The 19,912-nt window shown below is 47.0% G+C and overlaps 7 protein-coding genes across 7 annotated transcripts; 3 read left to right on the forward strand and 4 right to left on the reverse strand.

Moving 5' to 3' along the window:
• Window positions 1–140: 140 nt before the first annotated feature.
• Window positions 141–1,338, reverse strand: PHATRDRAFT_49974 (predicted protein). Its single transcript, XM_002184773.1, has one exon. It carries the CDS (start codon window positions 1,039–1,041, stop codon window positions 232–234), a length of 810 nt encoding a protein of 269 aa, XP_002184809.1. The 5' UTR covers window positions 1,042–1,338; the 3' UTR covers window positions 141–231.
• A 467-nt stretch (window positions 1,339–1,805) lies between these two features.
• PHATRDRAFT_49975 (predicted protein) lies at window positions 1,806–3,138 on the forward strand. Its single transcript, XM_002184677.1, has 2 exons — window positions 1,806–2,072; window positions 2,186–3,138. The coding sequence occupies exon 2, from the start codon at window positions 2,247–2,249 to the stop codon at window positions 2,814–2,816; it is 570 nt and encodes a 189-aa protein (XP_002184713.1). The 5' UTR covers window positions 1,806–2,072; window positions 2,186–2,246; the 3' UTR covers window positions 2,817–3,138.
• A 14-nt stretch (window positions 3,139–3,152) lies between these two features.
• On the reverse strand, window positions 3,153–6,121 carry PHATRDRAFT_49976 (predicted protein; the record flags this gene model as incomplete). The annotated part of the gene is made up of 3 exons (XM_002184774.1): window positions 3,153–4,513; window positions 4,599–5,379; window positions 5,457–6,121. The coding sequence occupies 3 exons, from the start codon at window positions 6,119–6,121 to the stop codon at window positions 3,278–3,280; spliced, it is 2,682 nt and encodes an 893-aa protein (XP_002184810.1). The 3' UTR covers window positions 3,153–3,277.
• Window positions 6,122–6,542: 421 nt separating this feature from the next.
• Window positions 6,543–8,331, forward strand: PHATRDRAFT_49977 (predicted protein). Its single transcript, XM_002184678.1, has one exon. The coding sequence runs from the start codon at window positions 6,545–6,547 to the stop codon at window positions 8,279–8,281; it is 1,737 nt and encodes a 578-aa protein (XP_002184714.1). The 5' UTR covers window positions 6,543–6,544; the 3' UTR covers window positions 8,282–8,331.
• Window positions 8,332–9,179: 848 nt separating this feature from the next.
• PHATRDRAFT_49978 (predicted protein) lies at window positions 9,180–11,280 on the forward strand. Its single transcript, XM_002184679.1, has 3 exons — window positions 9,180–9,842; window positions 9,956–10,183; window positions 10,231–11,280. The coding sequence occupies exons 1-3, from the start codon at window positions 9,405–9,407 to the stop codon at window positions 11,143–11,145; spliced, it is 1,581 nt and encodes a 526-aa protein (XP_002184715.1). The 5' UTR covers window positions 9,180–9,404; the 3' UTR covers window positions 11,146–11,280.
• Window positions 11,281–11,339: 59 nt separating this feature from the next.
• On the reverse strand, window positions 11,340–12,206 carry PHATRDRAFT_16364 (predicted protein; the record flags this gene model as incomplete). Its single annotated transcript, XM_002184775.1, has 1 exon — window positions 11,340–12,206. A coding segment is annotated over one exon (867 nt), but the record flags the coding sequence as incomplete, so codon positions are not given.
• A 5,457-nt stretch (window positions 12,207–17,663) lies between these two features.
• On the reverse strand, window positions 17,664–19,410 carry PHATRDRAFT_49980 (predicted protein). Its single transcript, XM_002184776.1, has one exon. It carries the CDS (start codon window positions 19,126–19,128, stop codon window positions 17,707–17,709), a length of 1,422 nt encoding a protein of 473 aa, XP_002184812.1. The 5' UTR covers window positions 19,129–19,410; the 3' UTR covers window positions 17,664–17,706.
• Between the last annotated feature and the right edge of the window lie 502 nt (window positions 19,411–19,912).

The raw sequence follows: 19,912 nt of genomic DNA on the forward strand, positions 1-19,912 counted from the left end.
CATCCACATCGTTCGCATCATCGATACACGGCTCCGGTGACTTTGAAAGTTGAATGTCCGTCAAACGACTTCTCACTTACAGCGGGATAAACCTCCACCTACTGAATTTGCCCGTACGTACACTGCTCTAACAAGTATAGAGATCGTATTGACATGAACTTATTCGTGTACAGTAATACTTCTTTCTCCTGACGAACTGTAAGTAAATACTGTAGTGTTGTAGTTGCGCAGTCACGCCGTTGGAGCGGAAGGTGCTTCTTCCAAAAGGGAGCTTCCACCAGTCCCCCTCGTCCCTCGACCATTTTCTGCCCGTGCGGCATCCGATTCCAGCGTCAGATTTTCCATATTCGTCAAAATGATTTGTGGCGAAGGACCAACGGACGAATCCGATTCATCCAAATCCGATCCTTCTTCTTCGCATTCGTCGAGTGGCTGTAGGGCCGCTTCCCCACCAATCGACACGGAATTGGCACGGGATGCGTTGGACGAACGCACGTCCGAAAAGGCGTGTACATCCTCCAGCGTGTCTTCTGTCATACGCTCGTTGACGGGTGGAAGGTTGACGAACTCACGACTGTTGTGGAGTTTGCGTGCCTCGGCGACTTCCTTACCGTAATCCAATTCTTCGAAACCGGCACGGTCAGTCAATAGATCGTTGTCAAAGTAGTCTTCGAGACTGCTGATTGAGGAATTTTCCGTCACAGTTGTCTTATGCGTCCGCGTGGTTTCTGTCTTCATCGAGGGTGATCGCGATCGTGATCGCGAGATGTTGTCTCCAGACTTGCGTCGCACGTGATGATGCTGCGCGACTGATCCGGCCAGATTTCCGCTGCTTCCCGACAATCGTTGCGGAACCCGCGTGGCGTGCATACGACCCGGGGGTAAATTCAAACCATTTGGATCATTATCACCTGTAATACCGCTGTTGCTCGACTTGAGATTGGGACTGAAAGGATCTTCGGGGTTGAACGACTCTTCGCGGAGCAAGGCTGCCGTCGCGGGGCCTAGAGTTTCTTGTTTGTTCGAATTCTCAGCGGACATAATTAATACGTCAGCGAATCCTGAAAACTTGATTTCGATCGTTTGGTCGGTATCAAAGTATCAGGGTCTGGAAGGATGTTGGACCCTTCGAAAGCCTTTCAAAAGAAGAAAAAGGCTAGAGTTTATGTTCCTTTTCAAGCGAAAAACGTACACGTTCACGTCCCCTGTAACGAGTGCGACGCTTACGGTAGCAGAGGAACTAGACAATGAAAGACTGAAAAAAGTTTAGACAAGGGTAATGACTATCAGTGACACAAGAATATTGTCGACACTTCGGCACTAATCCCAACGCCCCCAAGGTCCGCAACACGGGTTCATGGGCACACAGTTTTCCCGCTTACATTAGGGCAAACGCACAAAGTCGCAGTCGCAAGAACGGAAGCGTCTCGTATCACTAACAAGTCTGTAAAAGTTGCGAAAACCCGGAGGTAAAGCAGTCCTTCAAAAACGACTGGAAATTAATAGTAATAGTAGTTACATAATAATCTACATTATTCCGGGTACCTTATCTCTTCATCAAATCGAAATTCTGAATGTCACGCGATAAGGTCCCAATCGCGTTCTCATCTTTTTCGGTGATCCGTAGGACTGTAAGTGTCCACACCAAAACCCCACAACCCTAAAATTGGTCCTCCAGAAACAGCCCTTGTTGTGGAGGCCTCATGGAAGCTCGAGAACACTCTGAACTCACGGTCAGTTAGGGTACTACCGTATTGCGCTTGATTGATCTCTGCCCGTCTTTGAGCAATACTCACAGCCAGTCGGAATCATCAAGTATTTTACGTTTACGTTTGCTGAATCCCCTAATTTGTTGTTTCCTACAAGCAGTTTATTCGAACATAAAAAACGATGGTGAAACGTCGATCCAAACGCAAGGCCGCTGTGCTCGAGTCGCTTTTGGAAAAAGGAAAGCTCCGACGGAGTGCCCGAAAACGCGCGCTCAAGGAAGCCGATGCCAAGATTTTCGGTGCAGATTGTGGCATTTTGCCAAGCGACTGATCGCTCGTTAAGGCCTCGACTATTCCAGGGCGGTAAGAATATGTCTGCTAAACCAGATACAGTTGACATTGCCTCGCAAACACGACTAGAGCATTTGGTTTCGTCTTTCTCAGCACGCGCGACTTTCCCAATTGCAATCCTTTAGGGTACCTCTGGGATTTGTCTGTGGCTATCCATTGGCGGGCGGGGAACTCTACGGCGGCTCCATGTTCGCCCGCTCGGCGGCATCGGACACGTTACAGGGAAGAGCAATCCAGTCTGTCAACGAAAAATGGGGAGAAGATGCGCTGAAAAGGTCCGGGCGAGAGAGTTTGGGATTACCGGTATGTAAGAAAAAGTACAAACCTTTTAATTTTCCTGTTGTGATGCGAAAAGACGGACGACTGGAAGTTAAAGTTGTGCGAATGTTTGGCTGCAAGTGTCATCATGAGCCTCGTAAAGCGGTGATTGAACGATATGGACAACGGAATGGATGGGAGCCCTTCGGACAGTGGAGTCTGCGGAAGGCTGAAGAAATGGCACGTTCCGAGACCATTCGACTCAACCAAGCAGTGGAGGATAGCGTCACAACAGTATCCGTTGACCTTGTAGATGAAGATGAGGATTCGGTGACTTCCGAGTCTTCAGAAGACGCTTCTTCGCCGCATGTACGTGTTGCTCAGAATATGTGTCTCAATGGAGCATGCGCGTGGAAGATCAAATCAGCCTACGACGATATTTACAAAGAAATCCATGGACACACCGAGTCAGAAGCAGAAGACAACCAAGACTGCTAACACCATTTTATGCTTTACTAGCACTCCATTCAATTTTGAGCAGAGCCGGTTCGATGGAAATGGTTCTTTGGCTTTTGTGGATGTGCCCGCTTCACACTAGTCGACCGTTGCAGCCATGTTCGATGTCTTTGAATGACCCGAGGTGGAGGTTCGGTGATGCATAATTGCTATCCGAGCGCTGCCTGGGCGACAAAAAGACTTGATCGCAGCGGAGCATTTCGTAGAATGTCGAGAGTCTGGCTGGCAGGCAGTCATAGTTGCGCGCCTGTAATTTTTGCACTGTAGAATGCACAAAAAGCTATTTACACAACTGTTGCAAACGAGGTCGTTACATAGTTCCTGTTTTCTCAGTCAAATGAAACTGGATCGAGCTTCTTGGACAAGTGGAGAAGAAATGACTATCTTTGTTTGGTCAACTCTAGTGTGTCGCGGAAACAGACGTAGACGTGCAGTCGGAGTACCTAAACAACGACTGACTGAGAGTCGCACAAACGCTGGAGCAGGCGCCCACAGAGTTCCACGCTGCACTCGGACACGGCAAGTGCAAAGATCTTGGGAAGGTTGTCTACAACATCGCCATTGCGTAGCACTCGGATAGCTGAAGGCAGCGAATAAGCAATGCATCTAGGGCGTGTAGACAAATACACAATGTGGATAGATGCCGTTCCGGGAAGCTCTACACTGATCATATGGCGATTTCCCACCGACTTCATTGTAACCTGATACACTCGGGAAATAGCATACACTTCCAGCACTACCTGATTGAGTCGCTGCTGAAAGATGCCGATGTGCTCTAGGGTGTCGATTGCGTCCCACATTGCTATACCGTTGGATCTTGAGAAAACGTTGGCATGCTCCTGTGCGAGAGCCTCATACAACCTGGCAGCCGTCGAATCTGAAGGGACGCTTCTAAAGCTCTGCAATGTAGGAAATATCTCAACGCGGACATCGTTTACCTCGAATTGTGTATCAGTGAAAACAGACAGCTGTGTCCCGGTTACGACACTAGCGAACTCGCAGCGACAAGGACCGGTAGTCCCCTGATTTGGAGCCCATTTGATTCTAAAAGGAGTGAGATGGTCTTGAACGCCCACCTTTGAAGCTATTTCTTTAGCGAAAACAAGATCGGCAACTAAATTCTGACGACGCATTTCCCTGGCGTAATCTTTGGCGTCTTGCAGCCTTGTCTCTAGCTGTTCGACGGCCTGACGACATTTGTCGAGAACTCGCTGGCTCCCACTTAGTTCGAAGTGCAAAAGCTTACTTGTACAAGTGGAAATTTCGCCGGCGCAAGCAACAATTTCTCTGTGGAGTCCTTTTGACTGTAATAGGATTGTATCCAGAATACGAGTCTCGAATTCCAACACCTCTTTTTCATATTGTCTTTTGAGATATCCAGGCAATCCGTGTCTTTGGTCGGAAAGACAAAGGTCATCATGGTTCCTTTGAAAATTCTGATTTGAGCTTTCGGCTTGGAATTCCTCAGTAACAAACTTTAGTATATCTTTGATACAAGTGAACGAATTAGAGAGCGCGTCCATCCAATCAAGGCTATCCTTTTTCGGGCTCGTTGTGTTGGAGTTGTCGAGTCGGGACAAATTACGTAGAGCAGTTTGAGGGTCAATGATCGAATAGACAAAGTCAACATGTGAAGGTGCGTCGAGGACGCTTTGCCATATGTTTGTCGCTGAAGGACTCTGCCTAATCCAAAACATAGGGCGATGAGTTTTGGAGGATACCACAGAAAACACAATGCACCGTTTCGGAGCTTCCAATACGTACCTTCAAATTCGCTAGACATACCGCCGTTTCACGAACATCGCGCACATCGTTGGGAGATTTATTGAACGATTTCATAAGATCGCTAGGGGAGCTTGAATCGTCTTCGGGGGAGGAGTGAGTACACTCTGCAATTTCTACCACAGGGGGTGACTGGACGGAAAGATTTGTCAGTCCCTGCAAACCTAACATTTCCGGTGAATCAATCAAGGCCTGCTCCGGCGATTCGCTGACAACCTTGTTTTCTGGATACTCAACCTGCTCTGGAAGACATTCTAAAAGATTAATGGCCGTGCCTGAAGGAGAAAAAATACTGGAACGACGCCGATTGGTTTTGCGAGAAGGCGGTGCTGGCAGAGAAAACATCAGTTCCTCCTCGTCATCCTTGGCATCTTCAAAGACGGCCACATTATCCCAATCATCATCCCATTCAGCCAGGACTGCGGCGTTGTCTTTGGTTTCTTGCGTAAGCTCCTCGGCATTGTTGTCCGGTTCCGGTGGGTCCAACGAGTATTTTCTGGAGGCCTCGTCCTCGGGGATTTCCGTCCACACTGGAGGTGGATCGTCAACGTAGTAGACAACGGCTTGAATGGAACCGAATTGTACTTTGCGATTGTGACTGACTGTTCTTTTGGGCTTATCGTCTGGCGACGATTTGGGTGTAGTGTAGCGCAAAGATTGGAAGCCGTTTCGCAGAGGTGTGTCATAATTTGTTTCCGTCCTTGCAGCGATTGTGTTTTCTACCTGCGGTCTCTTACTGAGATCGTCTGCGGAAGTTACCAAGCTACAGGGAGAGAAAACATGTGAGACTGTCTGGTCGTAAATTCTCAAACAGGAGCGTTCGATGGCAACGCAACTTACCATCCTTTCGTTGGCGGTAAACGCTGTGCGGACCAAGCTCCCGAACATCCAGCCATCGAGTTGCTAGTATCGCCAAAGGCTTCGTGTGAGTCGTTCCCGTAAAGATGGGCCCAGTAGTATTCGATCTGCGCAAGAGGATCGAGTTGTCGGATAGATTTCCAAGGTTCTAGCTGAGTCAAATCCATCGGGGCCCAACGATCTTGTCGGCTGCTCTTAGGGTTCCGTGGACGACCTCCCTTTTGAAAAAGCGAAATCCCTTGAATCGCATCTTCAGAAGCATTACGAGATGTTCCACCAATCGAATCAGTTTGGCGTTCGCATTGGTTCTCATTATTGCACTTGAAAGGCGTGGCACGTCGACGTTTGTGACGATGCGTGGAAAGGTTGGATGGTAAGGCGTAAGGAGTAGCTGTTACTTCGATCGACGAAAGATGCGGCGCTACTTCTTCCTCCTCGGGATCCAAGGAATCCCCGCTCGAATGGGAATAATGCGAGAAGTGCGAAGACTGTAGTGATAGTTCACAGTCAGTGGAATTCATTGCTGGATGGAGATTCGTGGACGACGTGCAATGGTGCGTCTCCGGGGTTGGCTGCGGTCGAGTCCTCGCAGGGTCTTGCGTTTCATCGAACGCCAAGCCTCGGACACGCTGAGTTTGAGAGGTCATCGTCGTCCTGTCGGATATGAAATAGAGAGAGAATCGTGCCGATCGTCGAGTTGTCTGTTGTGTCTCTCACAGTCAGTCAGTGTCGGGCTGTGTTGTGTTCGGACTGGAGCCATTGTCATTGTGGTGGGAGAAAACGCTTCCATCTCGTCGGAGCGCGCGCCTACGAATTATTTCGCTCGACTCCCGTTCCTTTGGGAATTCAAAAACAACGACATCTCTGTGCTCATTTTTATTATGTCGCTCGACATGAACATCCAATCGAAAAGAGCTCTGAGCTTATTTATGGATTTGCCGGACGCGCCGGAGATGCCATACGGAAAGTGCGAGGAATACATAGACAACAATGTTAGTCTTTTCTGACCGACACAACATTTTCCTTCGCTTGATTGAGTTCCGGAGAAAGACGGGACAGTGTCCCCCACAATGCGTCGTCGTTCGACTCCTTTGCGGTGCCTTCCTTACCTTCTGGTAGCCCTACTCGTTCTGACTTCTATCGCGTTGGCGTTAGTTGATGATACCAACACACAAAGAGATTCGGTCGAGTCCAAACAACGCGTCAGTGAGAAAAAAGTGGACCACGCTCCAGTTTGTGACACCAAACAGCCAGTGCCCGACGAATGCGGCCTTGTATTGGCCCCATCCTCCTTACCGAACGCAGGATGGGGGATTTTCTCTCTTCGTGATCGCATTCGGGGGACGCCGCTGCTTGCTGGAGACGTCGTTATTCAGCTCACGGACCCGAATGTCACACACGCCCAAAACATTCACCGAATGCTCCACGACTATTTGTGGTCAGCCGAGGAGACGGGCGGATTTTATGAAGGCCGCGTCGTTGTTTCGTTACTACCTGGACCTGGAATGCTCGCGAACGGACTTGATGGGAACCGGCACAATGTAATACCCTTTGTTCCAGCCGTTGATGAGGGTGGATGCACGCGCTTGGATTCCCCCGGAGCCGGAGCCTTTACGCACTATCACAACTACACTTTCTTTGTCCAGAAGCCTATTGCTGCAGGAAACGAAGTTTTTATCGATTACAGTGCCGATTGGCTAAAGGAGCGCAAACAGAATTTTGTCCAGCCGGAAACAACTGTCGATTTGCGCCGCGACCTGGATTGGCTACGCGACCACGGGAAATGTCTCGATAATCTCAAGGGGGGACGCTCCCCAATTCCGCACGCAGGGAGGGGAGCATTTGCAGCTCGTCCACTGACAAAGGGAAGTATCGTGGCACCGGTACCGGTCCTACCTATTGCTAAGCGTGAAGCAATGGACATGACGAGCACCAAAACATACAACAACGTCATCGCCAAAAAACAACTACTTCTCAATTACTGCTTAGGACACCCAAAGTCATCTCTTTTGTTTTTGCCATACGGTCCAATGGTAAACCTTGTCAATCACGGGGGAAAGAAGGCCAATGTTAAACTGCAATGGTCGTCGTCACAGTTGCTAATCAACAGCAAAAACCAAAGCGAAATGACCTTGGAAGACGTTTGGGCGATGGAACAGTCAGGTTTATTGCTTGAACTCATCGCAATTCGTGACATTGCGTCAGACGAAGAAGTGTTGATGGATTACGGAGATGCTTGGGCGGAGGCGTGGGCAGAGCATTTGCTTTCGTGGAAGCCATTACCGGGTTCCGAGACCTACGCACCGTCTTACGTTCAAGACGACGCAATCAAAAGCTTGCGTCTGGATTCGGAGCTGAAGTTACACCCGTACCCAAACAATGTACTGACATCCTGCCTCTATCGCTATACTGGCAACGTCGGGAAATTGGAGGCGCCCACAGCAACCAGTAAAACCGACGTCGTAGCAACGGTACAGTGGAACATGACTAAAGGATTATTCCAGCCGATTAACTTGAGGCCGTGCAGAGTATTAGAGCGTCGCCACGACAAGAGAAAAGGAACTCTTTTTACAGTACAAATTCACAATCGGTTTGGGCTACCAGAATCGCAGCGCATACCAAAGGGTATCGTGCATGTAGTGACGGATTTGCCTCGCAGGGCAATTCGGTTTTCGGACAAGATATTTACGACGGACCAGCATCTAGAAAATGCCTTTCGACACGAAATTGGAATTCCCGAAGAAATCTTCCCACTCAAGTGGATGGACTTTGCAAAGGAGGATAAAAGCGTCCTTCCCGAGTTTTGAAAAGGTGTAGGTGGTTAAGGCGCCGTATGTATGAATGGCACTACAGGGATAGAGGAACCGACGCGTCGACATTCTCTTCGTTGAAGACTTCAAAATTTGATGGGTGGATTCCAATTGTGTACGCTTCCTCAGCACCAGGTTTTAACGCCTCCTCCAGCATAAGGTCCATTGTAGAACTTTAACATCCGCTGGTTATTATTGATAGTTGACGAGTGACGGCTGCTAATGTAAGTGATTTGTATTGATGCCAGTCCACTTCTGCATCCCGGGGGTGGCAATTGCAAACATCAAAACGAATTCGATAGCGAGCGATGTTTTCACGATAGAGACCAATTGAATCAAAATGCTAGGCAAGGTGGTTGGTGTGATTGCTGTATGTGTCAGCTTCCTAATCCCAGCATCCTAATAGAGGCAGCACATTTTATGCCGCATGGTTTAAAAACACTAACTGTAAAAAAGGAATTTTTGAAAATCCGTATGGTAGTCTGTCATTCCCCATCTTCGTTTATCCTCTGTAAAGTAAAGATAAGTCATTGTTTTACATTAAACAAAAATTCTCCAATGTCTGTTTTAGATGTAAACTATTTTTTGGGCAGTGAGTCTTGTTGTATCGGCGTCTATTTGACTGTCAGAACCAATATTTATAATGGCCGTACACGATTGGATAGAATCACATGCGCCTCTTTCTTGTAGATTGACGTAGAGTTACAGTTAACGCGCAAATGTATGAAAAAGAAAAGGGCTGTGCTGCGTGCTGTTTACAGTAAGCCTATTCTATGAGAGCGTGGAGAGCAGCGATTTTTTGTTCCTGCGTGATCTTCGCGCCCTCCCTCCCCCAAGCTTTCTCCAGGAAACCTTTCCTTCGAACCGTTCCCCGAAGAGAATTCACGTTTGTCCACAACATTTGACTGGATTTACATCTCAAATTATAATTCGGATTTCTTCATCTTCCCGAACCGTTTGCCGAGAGGAAGATTGGTGTTCGCAGCTGCTCAGAAAGTCAAGCAGCTGATTGCTCCGTCTTGTGTCCGGAGTGATTGACTGCGAGTCTTAATCCGCTATACACGTTCAGGCAAGAGCTCTTGAGCGCAATTTCTCGGTCCCGTTACATTGTGTTTTCAGCATGAACGATCTACGCTGGCTGCAAGACACGGCAGGAGAGGCAAATCAGCAAGAGAACGAGAGCACTGACACTTCTGCTGAGTCGAGCAAAAGCAATCAACTCGTCGGAGTCGTGTTATCAAATGTTTTTCTGTTCTTTCTAATTTTTGGACTGTCCGCGACTGTCGATGTCAAGAATATGAAGCGACAACTCACCAATAGATTCGCTATTGGCTGCGGTGTTGCAATGCAGTTTATTGTCATGCCACTGCTAGGGTTTGTCGCTGTCGTTTCCCTTCGAAACCAAGGTCTTTCCGAAGCTATGGGAGTTGCGTTGTTGGTTGTTACATCATCTCCTGGAGGATCCTACAGCAACTGGTGGTGTTCGACTTTTAATGCGGATCTGGCTTTGAGCGTTGCCATGACAACTGTTTCAAGCATACTCAGTATATGCTTGTTGGTACGTTCTTTTCCGACTGGTTTTGTGGGGACCACGTAATTGCTACTCTGTTGTAAAAATTACAAGATCCACCTTCTTACCCTAAAACTGGTCTTCTAATGTTCCATTTTTAGCCCCTCAATCTCTTTCTATACACCTATCTGGCCTTTGGTATCACGGATAAGGACCAAGAGTCTGTAGTTGAAGCTTTGGATTTTGGAACTCTCTTCATAACACTTGGAATTGTACTCGGCGCCATTCTATCTGGTCTCGCAGCTGGCTATCGTTGGGACAACGCCACCTTTCACGTCTATGCCAATCGGTTTGGTACTATTTCGGGCATGTTACTCATCTTGTTCTCGGTTTTCTTTTCTTCGGGGGCCGATGGGGCTGAGTCTAATTTTTGGAGTCAACCTTGGGCCTTTTATTGGGAGTTGCCTTTCCTTGTTTGCTCGGTATCGCCCTCGCCAACATTATTGCTCGATCCGTGCGTTTAAGTCCACCGGAGACGGTTGCCATTTCGATCGAATGCTGCTATCAAAATACAGGCATTGCAACATCAGTGGCTATAACAATGTTTGATAATGTCGAAGAGAGGGCTCAGGCAGTTGCAGTCCCGTTATTTTACGGTATTATCGAAGCTGTGGTAATCGGCATTTACTGCATTTGGGCCTGGAAAGTTGGCTGGACGAAGGCCCCCAAGGATGAGAATTTATGCCTTGTCATTGCGAGGACGTACGAAATCGATGAAATTGCTGCAAATGACGAACCTCAGGATGAAGAATTCAACGGCAAAGAACAACTTGTAGAAGCCTCTAGCCCCATGGGTGCTCAAAAGGATAGTTGTTGCATGGAAGGATCAGGAGAAAGGGTGATCGAGCTGCATCAAGAGAACACTGAGAGGGACCGCCTTTACAATGAAGGTTCAGGCTTTTGGGCGAGAATATTTCCACCTATTCTGCTTCGAAAGCTCTCGTCTCTGTTGATGAATGGAGTTGAAGTTGACGAGAACTTGGAAGAGCAAGGAGACGGCGTTGATATCAAAGTCGAAGGAAATTTGTTGGCTCGAAGTCGATTAGGAACAGCTGAAACATCACTCTCATCGTCAGTATCCAGTCCGCCACATCGCTCTAGAACGGGCTCAAGCATGTCCATTGAGCAAGGTTGCCTAAACACGGACGACCCCTCAATACCATGTTTAACCGTTCCCGAAGACTCTGAACACGCCTTACCCGACCTACTACCCATGATCTCCTCGTCAACTGAGCACTATCTGGCTTCAGAAGACCTTCCTTATGCAAACAGAGCCGCTAAAGAGGAATAGATGTTGTCGCGATAGCAACTTGTCACCGAAACGGACTCCCGGACAAAACTACCTGAAGGTAGACCATACTACCTAATGATACTAGAAACCATTCTAAGCAGTGACCATAAAAATAAAGCATCAACAAACACGATCAGAGTAACTAACTGCTAGTATTGCGACATATATATAAGCCTTCGCTATCATCGTATCACCTATAGAACGCCTACGAAGTAGCGTTGATACCTATCGTACCAATCCGTCCTCCAATTCTCAATGCTCGCATCCACAAGCGAGTTGACGTACTCTTTACACGCACGATCATTCAAGTCCAGCCGGAACCGTTCACGAAGCTGCTGGATAGCATTGTCGGGTTGCCCACGGAAGCAATTTAGCTCCTCGTTGCCATTCTTGAGCATTTCAACCAATAATATAATTTCCATACAGTTACGACGAAGTGAAATGAATGTGCGTACACACAACTCACGAAAGGTTCTGAAAAGACGGCTATCCGGCCCGTCCAACAGCTCCACAAAGTCTCGAGTCAATTTGAACGGAGCGCTCTCAAATCCAGTGTTATTCCCAGGTGAGCTTAAAAAAAAGAAACCGAAGTCAATATGAATGATGTGACCACGATTGTCTAACAAGATATTTCCGTTGTGTCGATCCTTTAGCTGCAAAAGGAAGCAAACAACTGAATATGCTGCGAGGCTTTCCACAAAATTAGCTTTAGCGTCTGCAAGCTCATTCGTTCCTTCTCCATAATGCGAGGAAAAGAAGTCTTGAAGCCCGCTGTAATTTGGGTCGTTTCGTTTCAGTGAGTCAAGACTGATAGTGTCCGGTATTGCTTCGATAATGCCGGCAGAATCAGTCAAAGCAATAATCTCGTAGGGGCATAGCCAAACTGGGATTCGTTCCCGAGACAAGATTGCAGCCATACGATATATCAGCTGTGACGCAAGCTGCTCTTGACGCAAATCATCATTCGCTTTTATCAAAACAGGGAGCAAACGCCAACCTGGGTGCGTACCGTACACCGATTGTTTCCGCACACGCTCTTGTTTTGTCAACCAGCTTTCTCGAAAAACGACCGGTGGCTTCTTCAAATACTTTTCAGTCTGTGGTTCAAAGGCGGACTGTGGCAGTTTATTGCATTCCCTACGACGTGATTTCGAAGGGGATGGTTCGATTTCAGCGTCTTCGTCATGATCGGACCCGTACTTGAGTGAAGAATTTGTGCCGCAATCTTCTTCCTTGTCGAACCTACGGCGCACTGAAGAAGGCACACGGTCGCACCTCCGTTTCGGATTTGCCAAAGAAGTAGATTGTTCACCTAAATTCTGCGGAGATCCCCACTGGCCCATTGATGCAAAAGACGCAGCGCTGCTACTTCGTGAAATAGCGTTTTGAGCCGACGCCCCCTCTTTTTCCATTTTTGCTTGCGACTGTGCAGAGATACCCTGTTCTTCATCATTGAGAGCATTGTTGGAAAGCTTTTGCGCTGGTGCGGGTTCCGCGCACACCTGCCCAACAAGTTTTTCACCCAGTGTCAAACTCTTCAACTCCTCGCTGACGGTTCGATCACGAAACACGTTTAGACTGTCCTGAACCTGTGATTTCATCTTTCCTAGCGGTCCCTTGACCTTTTCTGAGACAGAATTTGTCACCCGGTCGATCAATGGTACTCGACGCAGTGGATCTCGATATCCACCACGCCACTCTTCAATGATTTCTGCTTCAGTAGTTTCAGTGCCTTCAAAAGCATCGTCAGAGGACTGACTCGATGAACGCGCAAGCGTTCCTGCAATCGATCCTCCGGTATCCTCAGGGCCCTCTCGCTTATCTACACGTCTTGTCCGGCCCGGGAGGTGCTCCAAGAGCCCCCACCCCTGTGGTCGTCGACGGCGAGCGGCATAATCAACGACCTCCATGCAAATAATGCACGGAACTCGCTCCTTTGTATGGATAGGGATACTCTCGTCGGCCACAATGCGCCACACTCTATGATAGACATTTTTGATCGGAATATAGGTGGCGTTGCATGGCAGTAACTCACACTCTAGTGCCATGAGTTGTTCCCTCATTCGTTGGCGCCTGTCCTCACGGGGTACATCAAATAGGGAATTGGCCAGATAAACTAAAGCGTCTAAGAACATGGGAGTTTTGTCAAATTGCTCCGTTTCGCATCCACGATCAGCGTGCCGTTCGATCGGTACCGAAAGTGACTTGGCTGTATCTAAAGGAAGAAAGCCGAATTTTCGTTTTGCGGAAAGACATTCCAAATGTTTTGTCGACGCGTCTCCGCTATTGGGATCTATTGGGATCGACCCATTCTCAATGGCTGCTGTCAAAGACGAATCAACCCGCTGTGGCATATTCTTGCTCGGGCTCTCAAAATATTGGGTGGAGTTTGCTGAAGTTGCCTTGCTTTTGAAAGCAGCAGGATTTCCCGGATCGCTATCTTGTCCAAAGCCGAACTGAAGTATCCGAGCTGACTCTTCACCGAATCCTTTGACGCGTAGCATGAGCCGTTCAATCATGGCACGCTCCTCTGGTAACAATTTATCTGCAGATTGAAATTTAGGACGTGATGCAGTGGTTGGCATGCAGTCAATAACTTTATGTGGTGAAGAAGGTTTGTCCAAAAACTGTGAACCACCAATGCTCAACAGTTGCGATTCCGAATTCTGGCGACTCATTCTAGGGGTTAACACTTCGGCTGGGGCTTCCAGAAACCAAGCCCTCAAAAACCAGTAGCAGCGATGGGCAAACACAATGTTCTGTCCGCATTTTCTTAGAATCCACGCTTCTAGGTCAGACGAAGAATATAAAGCACCATGCAACAAGAACGACAACAATTGCGGAACGTAAAATGTAATGGAAGCGCCGTCGTCAATATCGAACACGTAATCCAACTTTCCATTCGCCAAGACATCATCATATGCAAAGAGCTGGAGCAACACGCGAAACGGTGTAAGAGGTACCAGAGGATTTTGAAGCGAACGATGGTGCGACCGGTCAGTGTTCGACAAGGGCGCCGCAAAATCCTCCAAACGAGACGTCCACTCCGTTTTAGCCCGGTGTAATTTTGTCTGTAAGTCGACCAGAAAGTCTTTGCCTAGTTGTGAGTGTCCTAGTTTGAATTCATAAGACCGCGATACGAAAACAAAATCAACGTACCGCTCATAGCGTGCATAAGTGCAGGTTCACCACGATTGTATTCATCATATCCAATATCCGACGTCATGCTTCGAACGGCAAAATAAACCGAGGGTCGCTTCCTGCCTATCATATATTGAGGAGCTGTACTTCGAACGTGCCAAAACAGCAGCAAATGACAGGCGTCGGCGATTGTACTGAGAAGCAGCATCCACCAAATCCGTCGCAATTCGTGCATATGCTGCAATAAGGATCGGTCGTGAAATTTTGTTACTTCAAAGAAGGGAAGTAAAGATTCCAAACTTTCGGGAGTTGCGAGAGTCAGAGCTAGCATGTGGAAGAGCAAGATTGCCAAAGTACCCCAGTAAAACGCTTTGTATATCATTGGCAGTTTGAGTGCAGTCCCCGTGTAGGAATGGTACAATAATGGCAAAATCAAAAGAAGTATGCGAATTACTGCCAAAGGCGTCAAATACCGAACGCTGTAAACCACTAAAGTATACAACGCCGAATCGTGTTTTTAGTGAGATTCAGGTTTTTCATCTATCAGGTTAGCGTTAGCCGTCATGAAAACTCGTCCGATCACTTACGTCGTTGCTCATCTGATTCGAAAGAGGTTGCTGCAGGGGCGTACCGAGAGAGAAATATGACGAGGGAGTCGGCGCACAGCGACAATAAAGCAGGGATTAAGAAAACCATGTTAATATTACTGTTGGTGTAGCAACATCAAGCAACCAAAACGTCCTACAGATATCAGCATCATGCGGCTGTCTTTTCGTTCCTGTGTTGTTGCGTACCCGATCATCGAAAGTAGCCGAACCAAACAACCGTTGAGGTTGGCGTGAGCCTACAGCAGACAAAAGCACTTACAGTCAACCGTAAGGGTTGAGGGGAAAGTTTTGAAAACCCCTATCAGTTTAGGTGGGGTTGAGGGCGAAATACGTAGAACCAGTATATATTGCTACGTGATTTCAAATCACAATTGGCCCAAAACTCCACCAAGCCTTTTTTCTTGTCATAGAAAAGCTTTGACTGGATCATTACCTACTAGCAAAACTCTAGCACATAACAGCACATTTAGGCTGCACAATCCATGGCATTCAATTCTACATTCAAAATACACCTTTACTTTTAGCAACAGACACCATATTGCTTCATATCTGGCATGTCTGACATTGTAAAAGCTTGTTTTAATATTGTAAGGCCATTTTGTCTTTGTCTTCAAACTGGCTTGTAACCATAATCAATCAAAAATAGCACTCAAATTACTTGGAACTGAAATAGCCTTTCATGCACTCAACTGTAAATATCTCATAAAAAAGGAAACCAGTTGCAGAAAACGTTTTTGTTATGTTTAACTGTTGTTCTCATGCTATAGGATTGTTTATTGCAAATGTTCTTACCTTGCATGAAGAGTTGGTTGACATTGCAAAAGGAGAGGGTCTCTGGAGAAGAATAGACAACATAACCATTGACAAATCAAGGTCCCCCTACCCCACCTAACCTGGTATGTCAAGCATGTAGGTTGTTGGCTTTTCCTAATGTAAGTCCACCAGACAAATCTAGAAGGTTTGGTTATATCTGTTATCAGCCTATAAAAGAATCTACAATCAATTCTAGCCTGTTAATTTGCATTGTAGCTTATCACACTCAGCATTCTTTGCTGAGGTAGCGGGATCAAAGGTTGTATTTTTGTGTTTGTTTTGAGTGTTTGAAGTGATCACCCTCACGGCCAATTTGGATCACAGGCAAGGCAAGGAATGAAGACAATTCAAGGGCATGCTGGAGAACCCCTATTGAATTCCCCTAATTTTGATTGACCTTTGACCAAGAAAGGCCAGCAACAAGTATATGTGCTACAAGCACACATCAACAGCATGGAGGTTGGACAGAAACCTCACCTGGTGGTCTTTGGATTGTTTTCTGTAGACAGGCATCATTGCATTGGAAAGCTTGGTTGGGAAGCTTCCATTGCCACAAAGGGAATGGCTTGCAAAGAGGCAGCATACTTATTTGCAACAAACGTCCCATGTTGTGCTAGCAAACTGAATGTCCCAAGGTCAAAAATGGTGTGATAAGTAGAAAGTCTGTGTAGCTCAGTCACACCAAAGGAATCTTCCACTTTACCTTCTCTTTAACCACCTTGTTTTGGTCCATACTTTGATTGGTGCAATTTTGCATGGCCACAACTACCAATGTTATACACAAGCCAAATGCTACTATGATGTGTTGAATGGAGGAGCCGGTCAGGTTGGATTATATCATGGCTTGCTTCAGAGCGGATTGTGATGCCAACAAGACTAGAGCCGCCACAAAGGCCATCTTTTCAAAGGCAAGAGGCGGCCACAATTCTAGCCCTAAGGGGCAACAGAAAAGACAGGGCCAGAGCATCAAGCAATGCCATCAGACTGTCCAGCAATACAACAAGCAGTGCAGTAATGATGGGAATAGCGGATTTGGAAGTTTAGGTGAGGGATATTTTAGTAAGGCTTAAGATTATGGAATTGCTGAAGTCAAAAAGAAACAAGGTCAAAAGGCCAAAGATTGGTACGGCATGGAGGGTACATAGAGAGGTTGTTGTATCTGGAAATCCGGGTGCAACAGCAAACCCAGCAAAGCAATCCTCTATAGTGATAGAGGGAAAGCAAAGTGGGTAGGGAAACGGAGAAATTTGCGCTACAGAACCATCAAAGCGGATGTCTTGCAAGACTTCTTCCTTTGGAGATAATGAGGTGTCTATATTGATTTGGATACTGTTCCAAATTTGAAGTTCTCCCCATTGCAAATGATTTAATCACAGGATGATGCCTTTTTTGTAGTGCAGCATTACTGGATATTGAGCCAGTATTTTATGGCCCATTCCCTGCAGCACTGTGGGGTGGCTTATTTCCATTTGTTGCAAGGCATAGAGCTTGCCAAGCCATGCTTGCAGCTAAAACATATCACCCAGTGGTGTCAGAATCTATCCAAATTGCAATTCTAGTGTGGCGTTTCTGCATTGTTTCTGTAAGTAAACAAGGAAGTTTATACACTCAACAAGGGCTCAACTACTTCCCAATGTATGGATTGCCCCTTAGTACTGGCAACTTTGCAGGTTTGAATCCAATTGGATCAAAGGAAAAGAAACGTACTATTCAATAAGGGATATAAGAGGTGCATCCATCTATGACTATAGACTCCAGGTGCTTCACTATTGGACTATACATCCTGATCTGTTATGAATAAACAGAGGGAATTCTACACTCTCCGACGGCTCAGCCACTGCAGAAAGTACGGATTGCCCCTTAGTACTGGCCACTTTACAGGTTTGAATCCAACTGAATAAAAGTAGCAGGAAATGCGATCTTCAATAAGGCATTTAAGAAGTGCATTCATCTCTGTTTCTAGAAAATCTGTGTACACTATTTGACTTTACATGGTCTATTATGAATTGCAGAGACCTTCCGTGAGAACATGAAAATGCCGCATGTCTTCACTATTAACCGAGTGAAACGCCACGCTCCGTGTTGAGGAATGGTTGGGACCAATGGGGTTCTTCGGGAATGGCCGTTTCCAGACGTGGTACCAATGATACATCCTCCTGGTTGCGTTGAAGTGCTGACCAGGAGTAAAGTGATGATAACGTTCTGCTCCGACGGGATCTAGGGTCGGATAGGGATCCACACTTAGTGTGCGGAAGATTCGAGATACAAGTACGTCTTCCGTCGAAGTAATTTTGTGCTGAAAGTAGTCCATTCCCTCTGTGACAAGTAGTTTCAGTGCTGCTTTGTTCAGTGTATAGCCTGGTCCTCCGGTTATATACAGCTGTGAAAGTTTGCCCCCTTGAGCAAAGTGGCATCCTAAAAGAAGCGGAACTTGTGTCTCATTGTCTAGAAAGGCAGAATGGCTTCCGAATTCAATCCCACCGTTGGCGGCGATTCGAATCTCGTCACTGTGCAAATACTCCCTGAGATTGTCGACAATGACCCACAAATCGTCCCCACCAATATGAAACCAATCAAACTCGTTGTAGTAGTTTGCGTACGCGTAGGATAGCAGCGACCGTACCTTTTGCCACATATTTCTGTACGATTCTATCCCCTCGTGCGGAATGTCGACGGCATCTAGCGATGCATCTGTCAAGTTCGATGCCACGAAAAAGCCGTCACACTTGGGAGCCCAAGTTTCTCGAATTGCGTGGAGTTTATGGTGAAAGGGCTCGGAACTATACACAGCACACAGGATCTTCGTTGCGGATGCCGGCGTTAGCTCGGAAACAGTCCTTGGCAACTTGGGTAATTGGATGCGCTGCAAGGCAGTCCAATGGTCGTCGCGCACGTCGCAGTATCTACGATTTTCAAGGACTTTTGTAAACGACCACCCTTGCGGATGTGGCGGATTCTGTTGCAAGTTGTAGACGTTATGGACATAGCCCCATTGTCCTCTGGCATCGCGAGCTCCCATGTAGGGATGACTATCCGTCGGAATCGGGGCAAAAGATAGGTTGACGCGAGGGGCCTTTTGTACAATCTTCCAACATTCCTCGCAAAGTGAAGTCCCATTTGGGACTACGTTTGTTGCATTGTGTGGCTGCGATACAAGAGAGGATCCATTTAAGTCATTGGCGTTGTTCGCAATTGGTCGCGGCGACTCACTGGGCTGAGGAAGACTGGTGACAATACTTCCAGTGTAAAGCATCGTATCAGAATTTGGAGAGGCAGGGAAAATGACATTTTGAAATCGCCAAAGATGGAGCACTGATCCGAACTGGAGTCCTGATATTAGCATCCCTACAGCCAATATTGCCAACATCTTTTTCCGCTTTCTTTGACCTAAAACGTTTGGGTCGATCCGCAATAGCGCCATAATTTGGACCACCGCCGAAGAAACTAGGCTTATCAGGCTAGACCACTTGATGTATTTTTTATCCTTTTACGCTGATTGACGCTGAAATTTACTGTGTAGTAGCGAATACAAGGAAATGAAGGTAGGCCTTAAAAACTTCGATTTTCTGCATTGTCACCGGCTGTTGATAGAGCAGAGCATCCAAACCAGGAGGAGCACGGCGGTGCGGGCTCGCCTCCCGGCGTTTGGATAGGTCTTTCCATTCACGTCAATTGAAGCGACCCGCGAGACTAGGTGATCTAGCCATCCCCCAAGCAAACGCGCAAAAAATTATGACTCGTGTAAACAGAGAAAGACTTTTACGATTAACGAATTTTGAATGTCTTTGTTAGAAATACTCTGTCATGACAACGAAGGTTAGCATAGTGCTGGTCTTGGTTTTGACGAACGATAGTGGTCTTCGGTTCTTATCTCTTTCCCCCTGGCCCATATATTTAACTCTAGGGTTAGGGTTAGGGTTAGGGTTAGGGTTAGGGTTAGGGTTAGGGTTAGGGTTAGGGTTAGGGTTAGGGTTAGGGTTAGGGTTAGGGTTAGGGTTAGGGTTAGGGTTAGGGTTAGGGTTAGGGTTAGGGTTAGGGTTAGGGTTAGGGTTAGGGTTAGGGTTAGGGTTAGGGTTAGGGTTAGGGTTAGGGTTAGGGTTAGGGTTAGGGTTAGGGTTAGGGTTAGGGTTAGGGTTAGGGTTAGGGTTAGGGTTAGGGTTAGGGTTAGGGTTAGGGTTAGGGTTAGGGTTAGGGTTAGGGTTAGG

This window comes from Phaeodactylum tricornutum, chromosome 25 (assembly GCF_000150955.2).
Source record: "Phaeodactylum tricornutum CCAP 1055/1 chromosome 25, whole genome shotgun sequence".
NCBI classification, from domain to species: Eukaryota; Bacillariophyta; class Bacillariophyceae; order Surirellales; family Neidiaceae; genus Phaeodactylum; species Phaeodactylum tricornutum.

Excerpts from the sequence above, each read along its gene's own strand:
- PHATRDRAFT_49975 (XM_002184677.1), top strand. The coding sequence starts at position 2,247 with ATGTTCGCCCGCTCGGCGGCATCGGACACGTTACAGGGAAGAGCAATC.
- PHATRDRAFT_49980 (XM_002184776.1), bottom strand. The coding sequence starts at position 19,128 with ATGGCGCTATTGCGGATCGACCCAAACGTTTTAGGTCAAAGAAAGCGG.
- PHATRDRAFT_49977 (XM_002184678.1), top strand. The coding sequence starts at position 6,545 with ATGCGTCGTCGTTCGACTCCTTTGCGGTGCCTTCCTTACCTTCTGGTA.
- PHATRDRAFT_49974 (XM_002184773.1), bottom strand. The coding sequence starts at position 1,041 with ATGTCCGCTGAGAATTCGAACAAACAAGAAACTCTAGGCCCCGCGACG.
- PHATRDRAFT_49978 (XM_002184679.1), top strand. The coding sequence starts at position 9,405 with ATGAACGATCTACGCTGGCTGCAAGACACGGCAGGAGAGGCAAATCAG. Across the intron at positions 9,843-9,955 it reads TACTCAGTATATGCTTGTTG|CCCCTCAATCTCTTTCTATA; the intron begins GTACGTTCTTTT and ends TTCCATTTTTAG. Across the intron at positions 10,184-10,230 it reads TGTTACTCATCTTGTTCTCG|TCAACCTTGGGCCTTTTATT; the intron begins GTTTTCTTTTCT and ends TAATTTTTGGAG.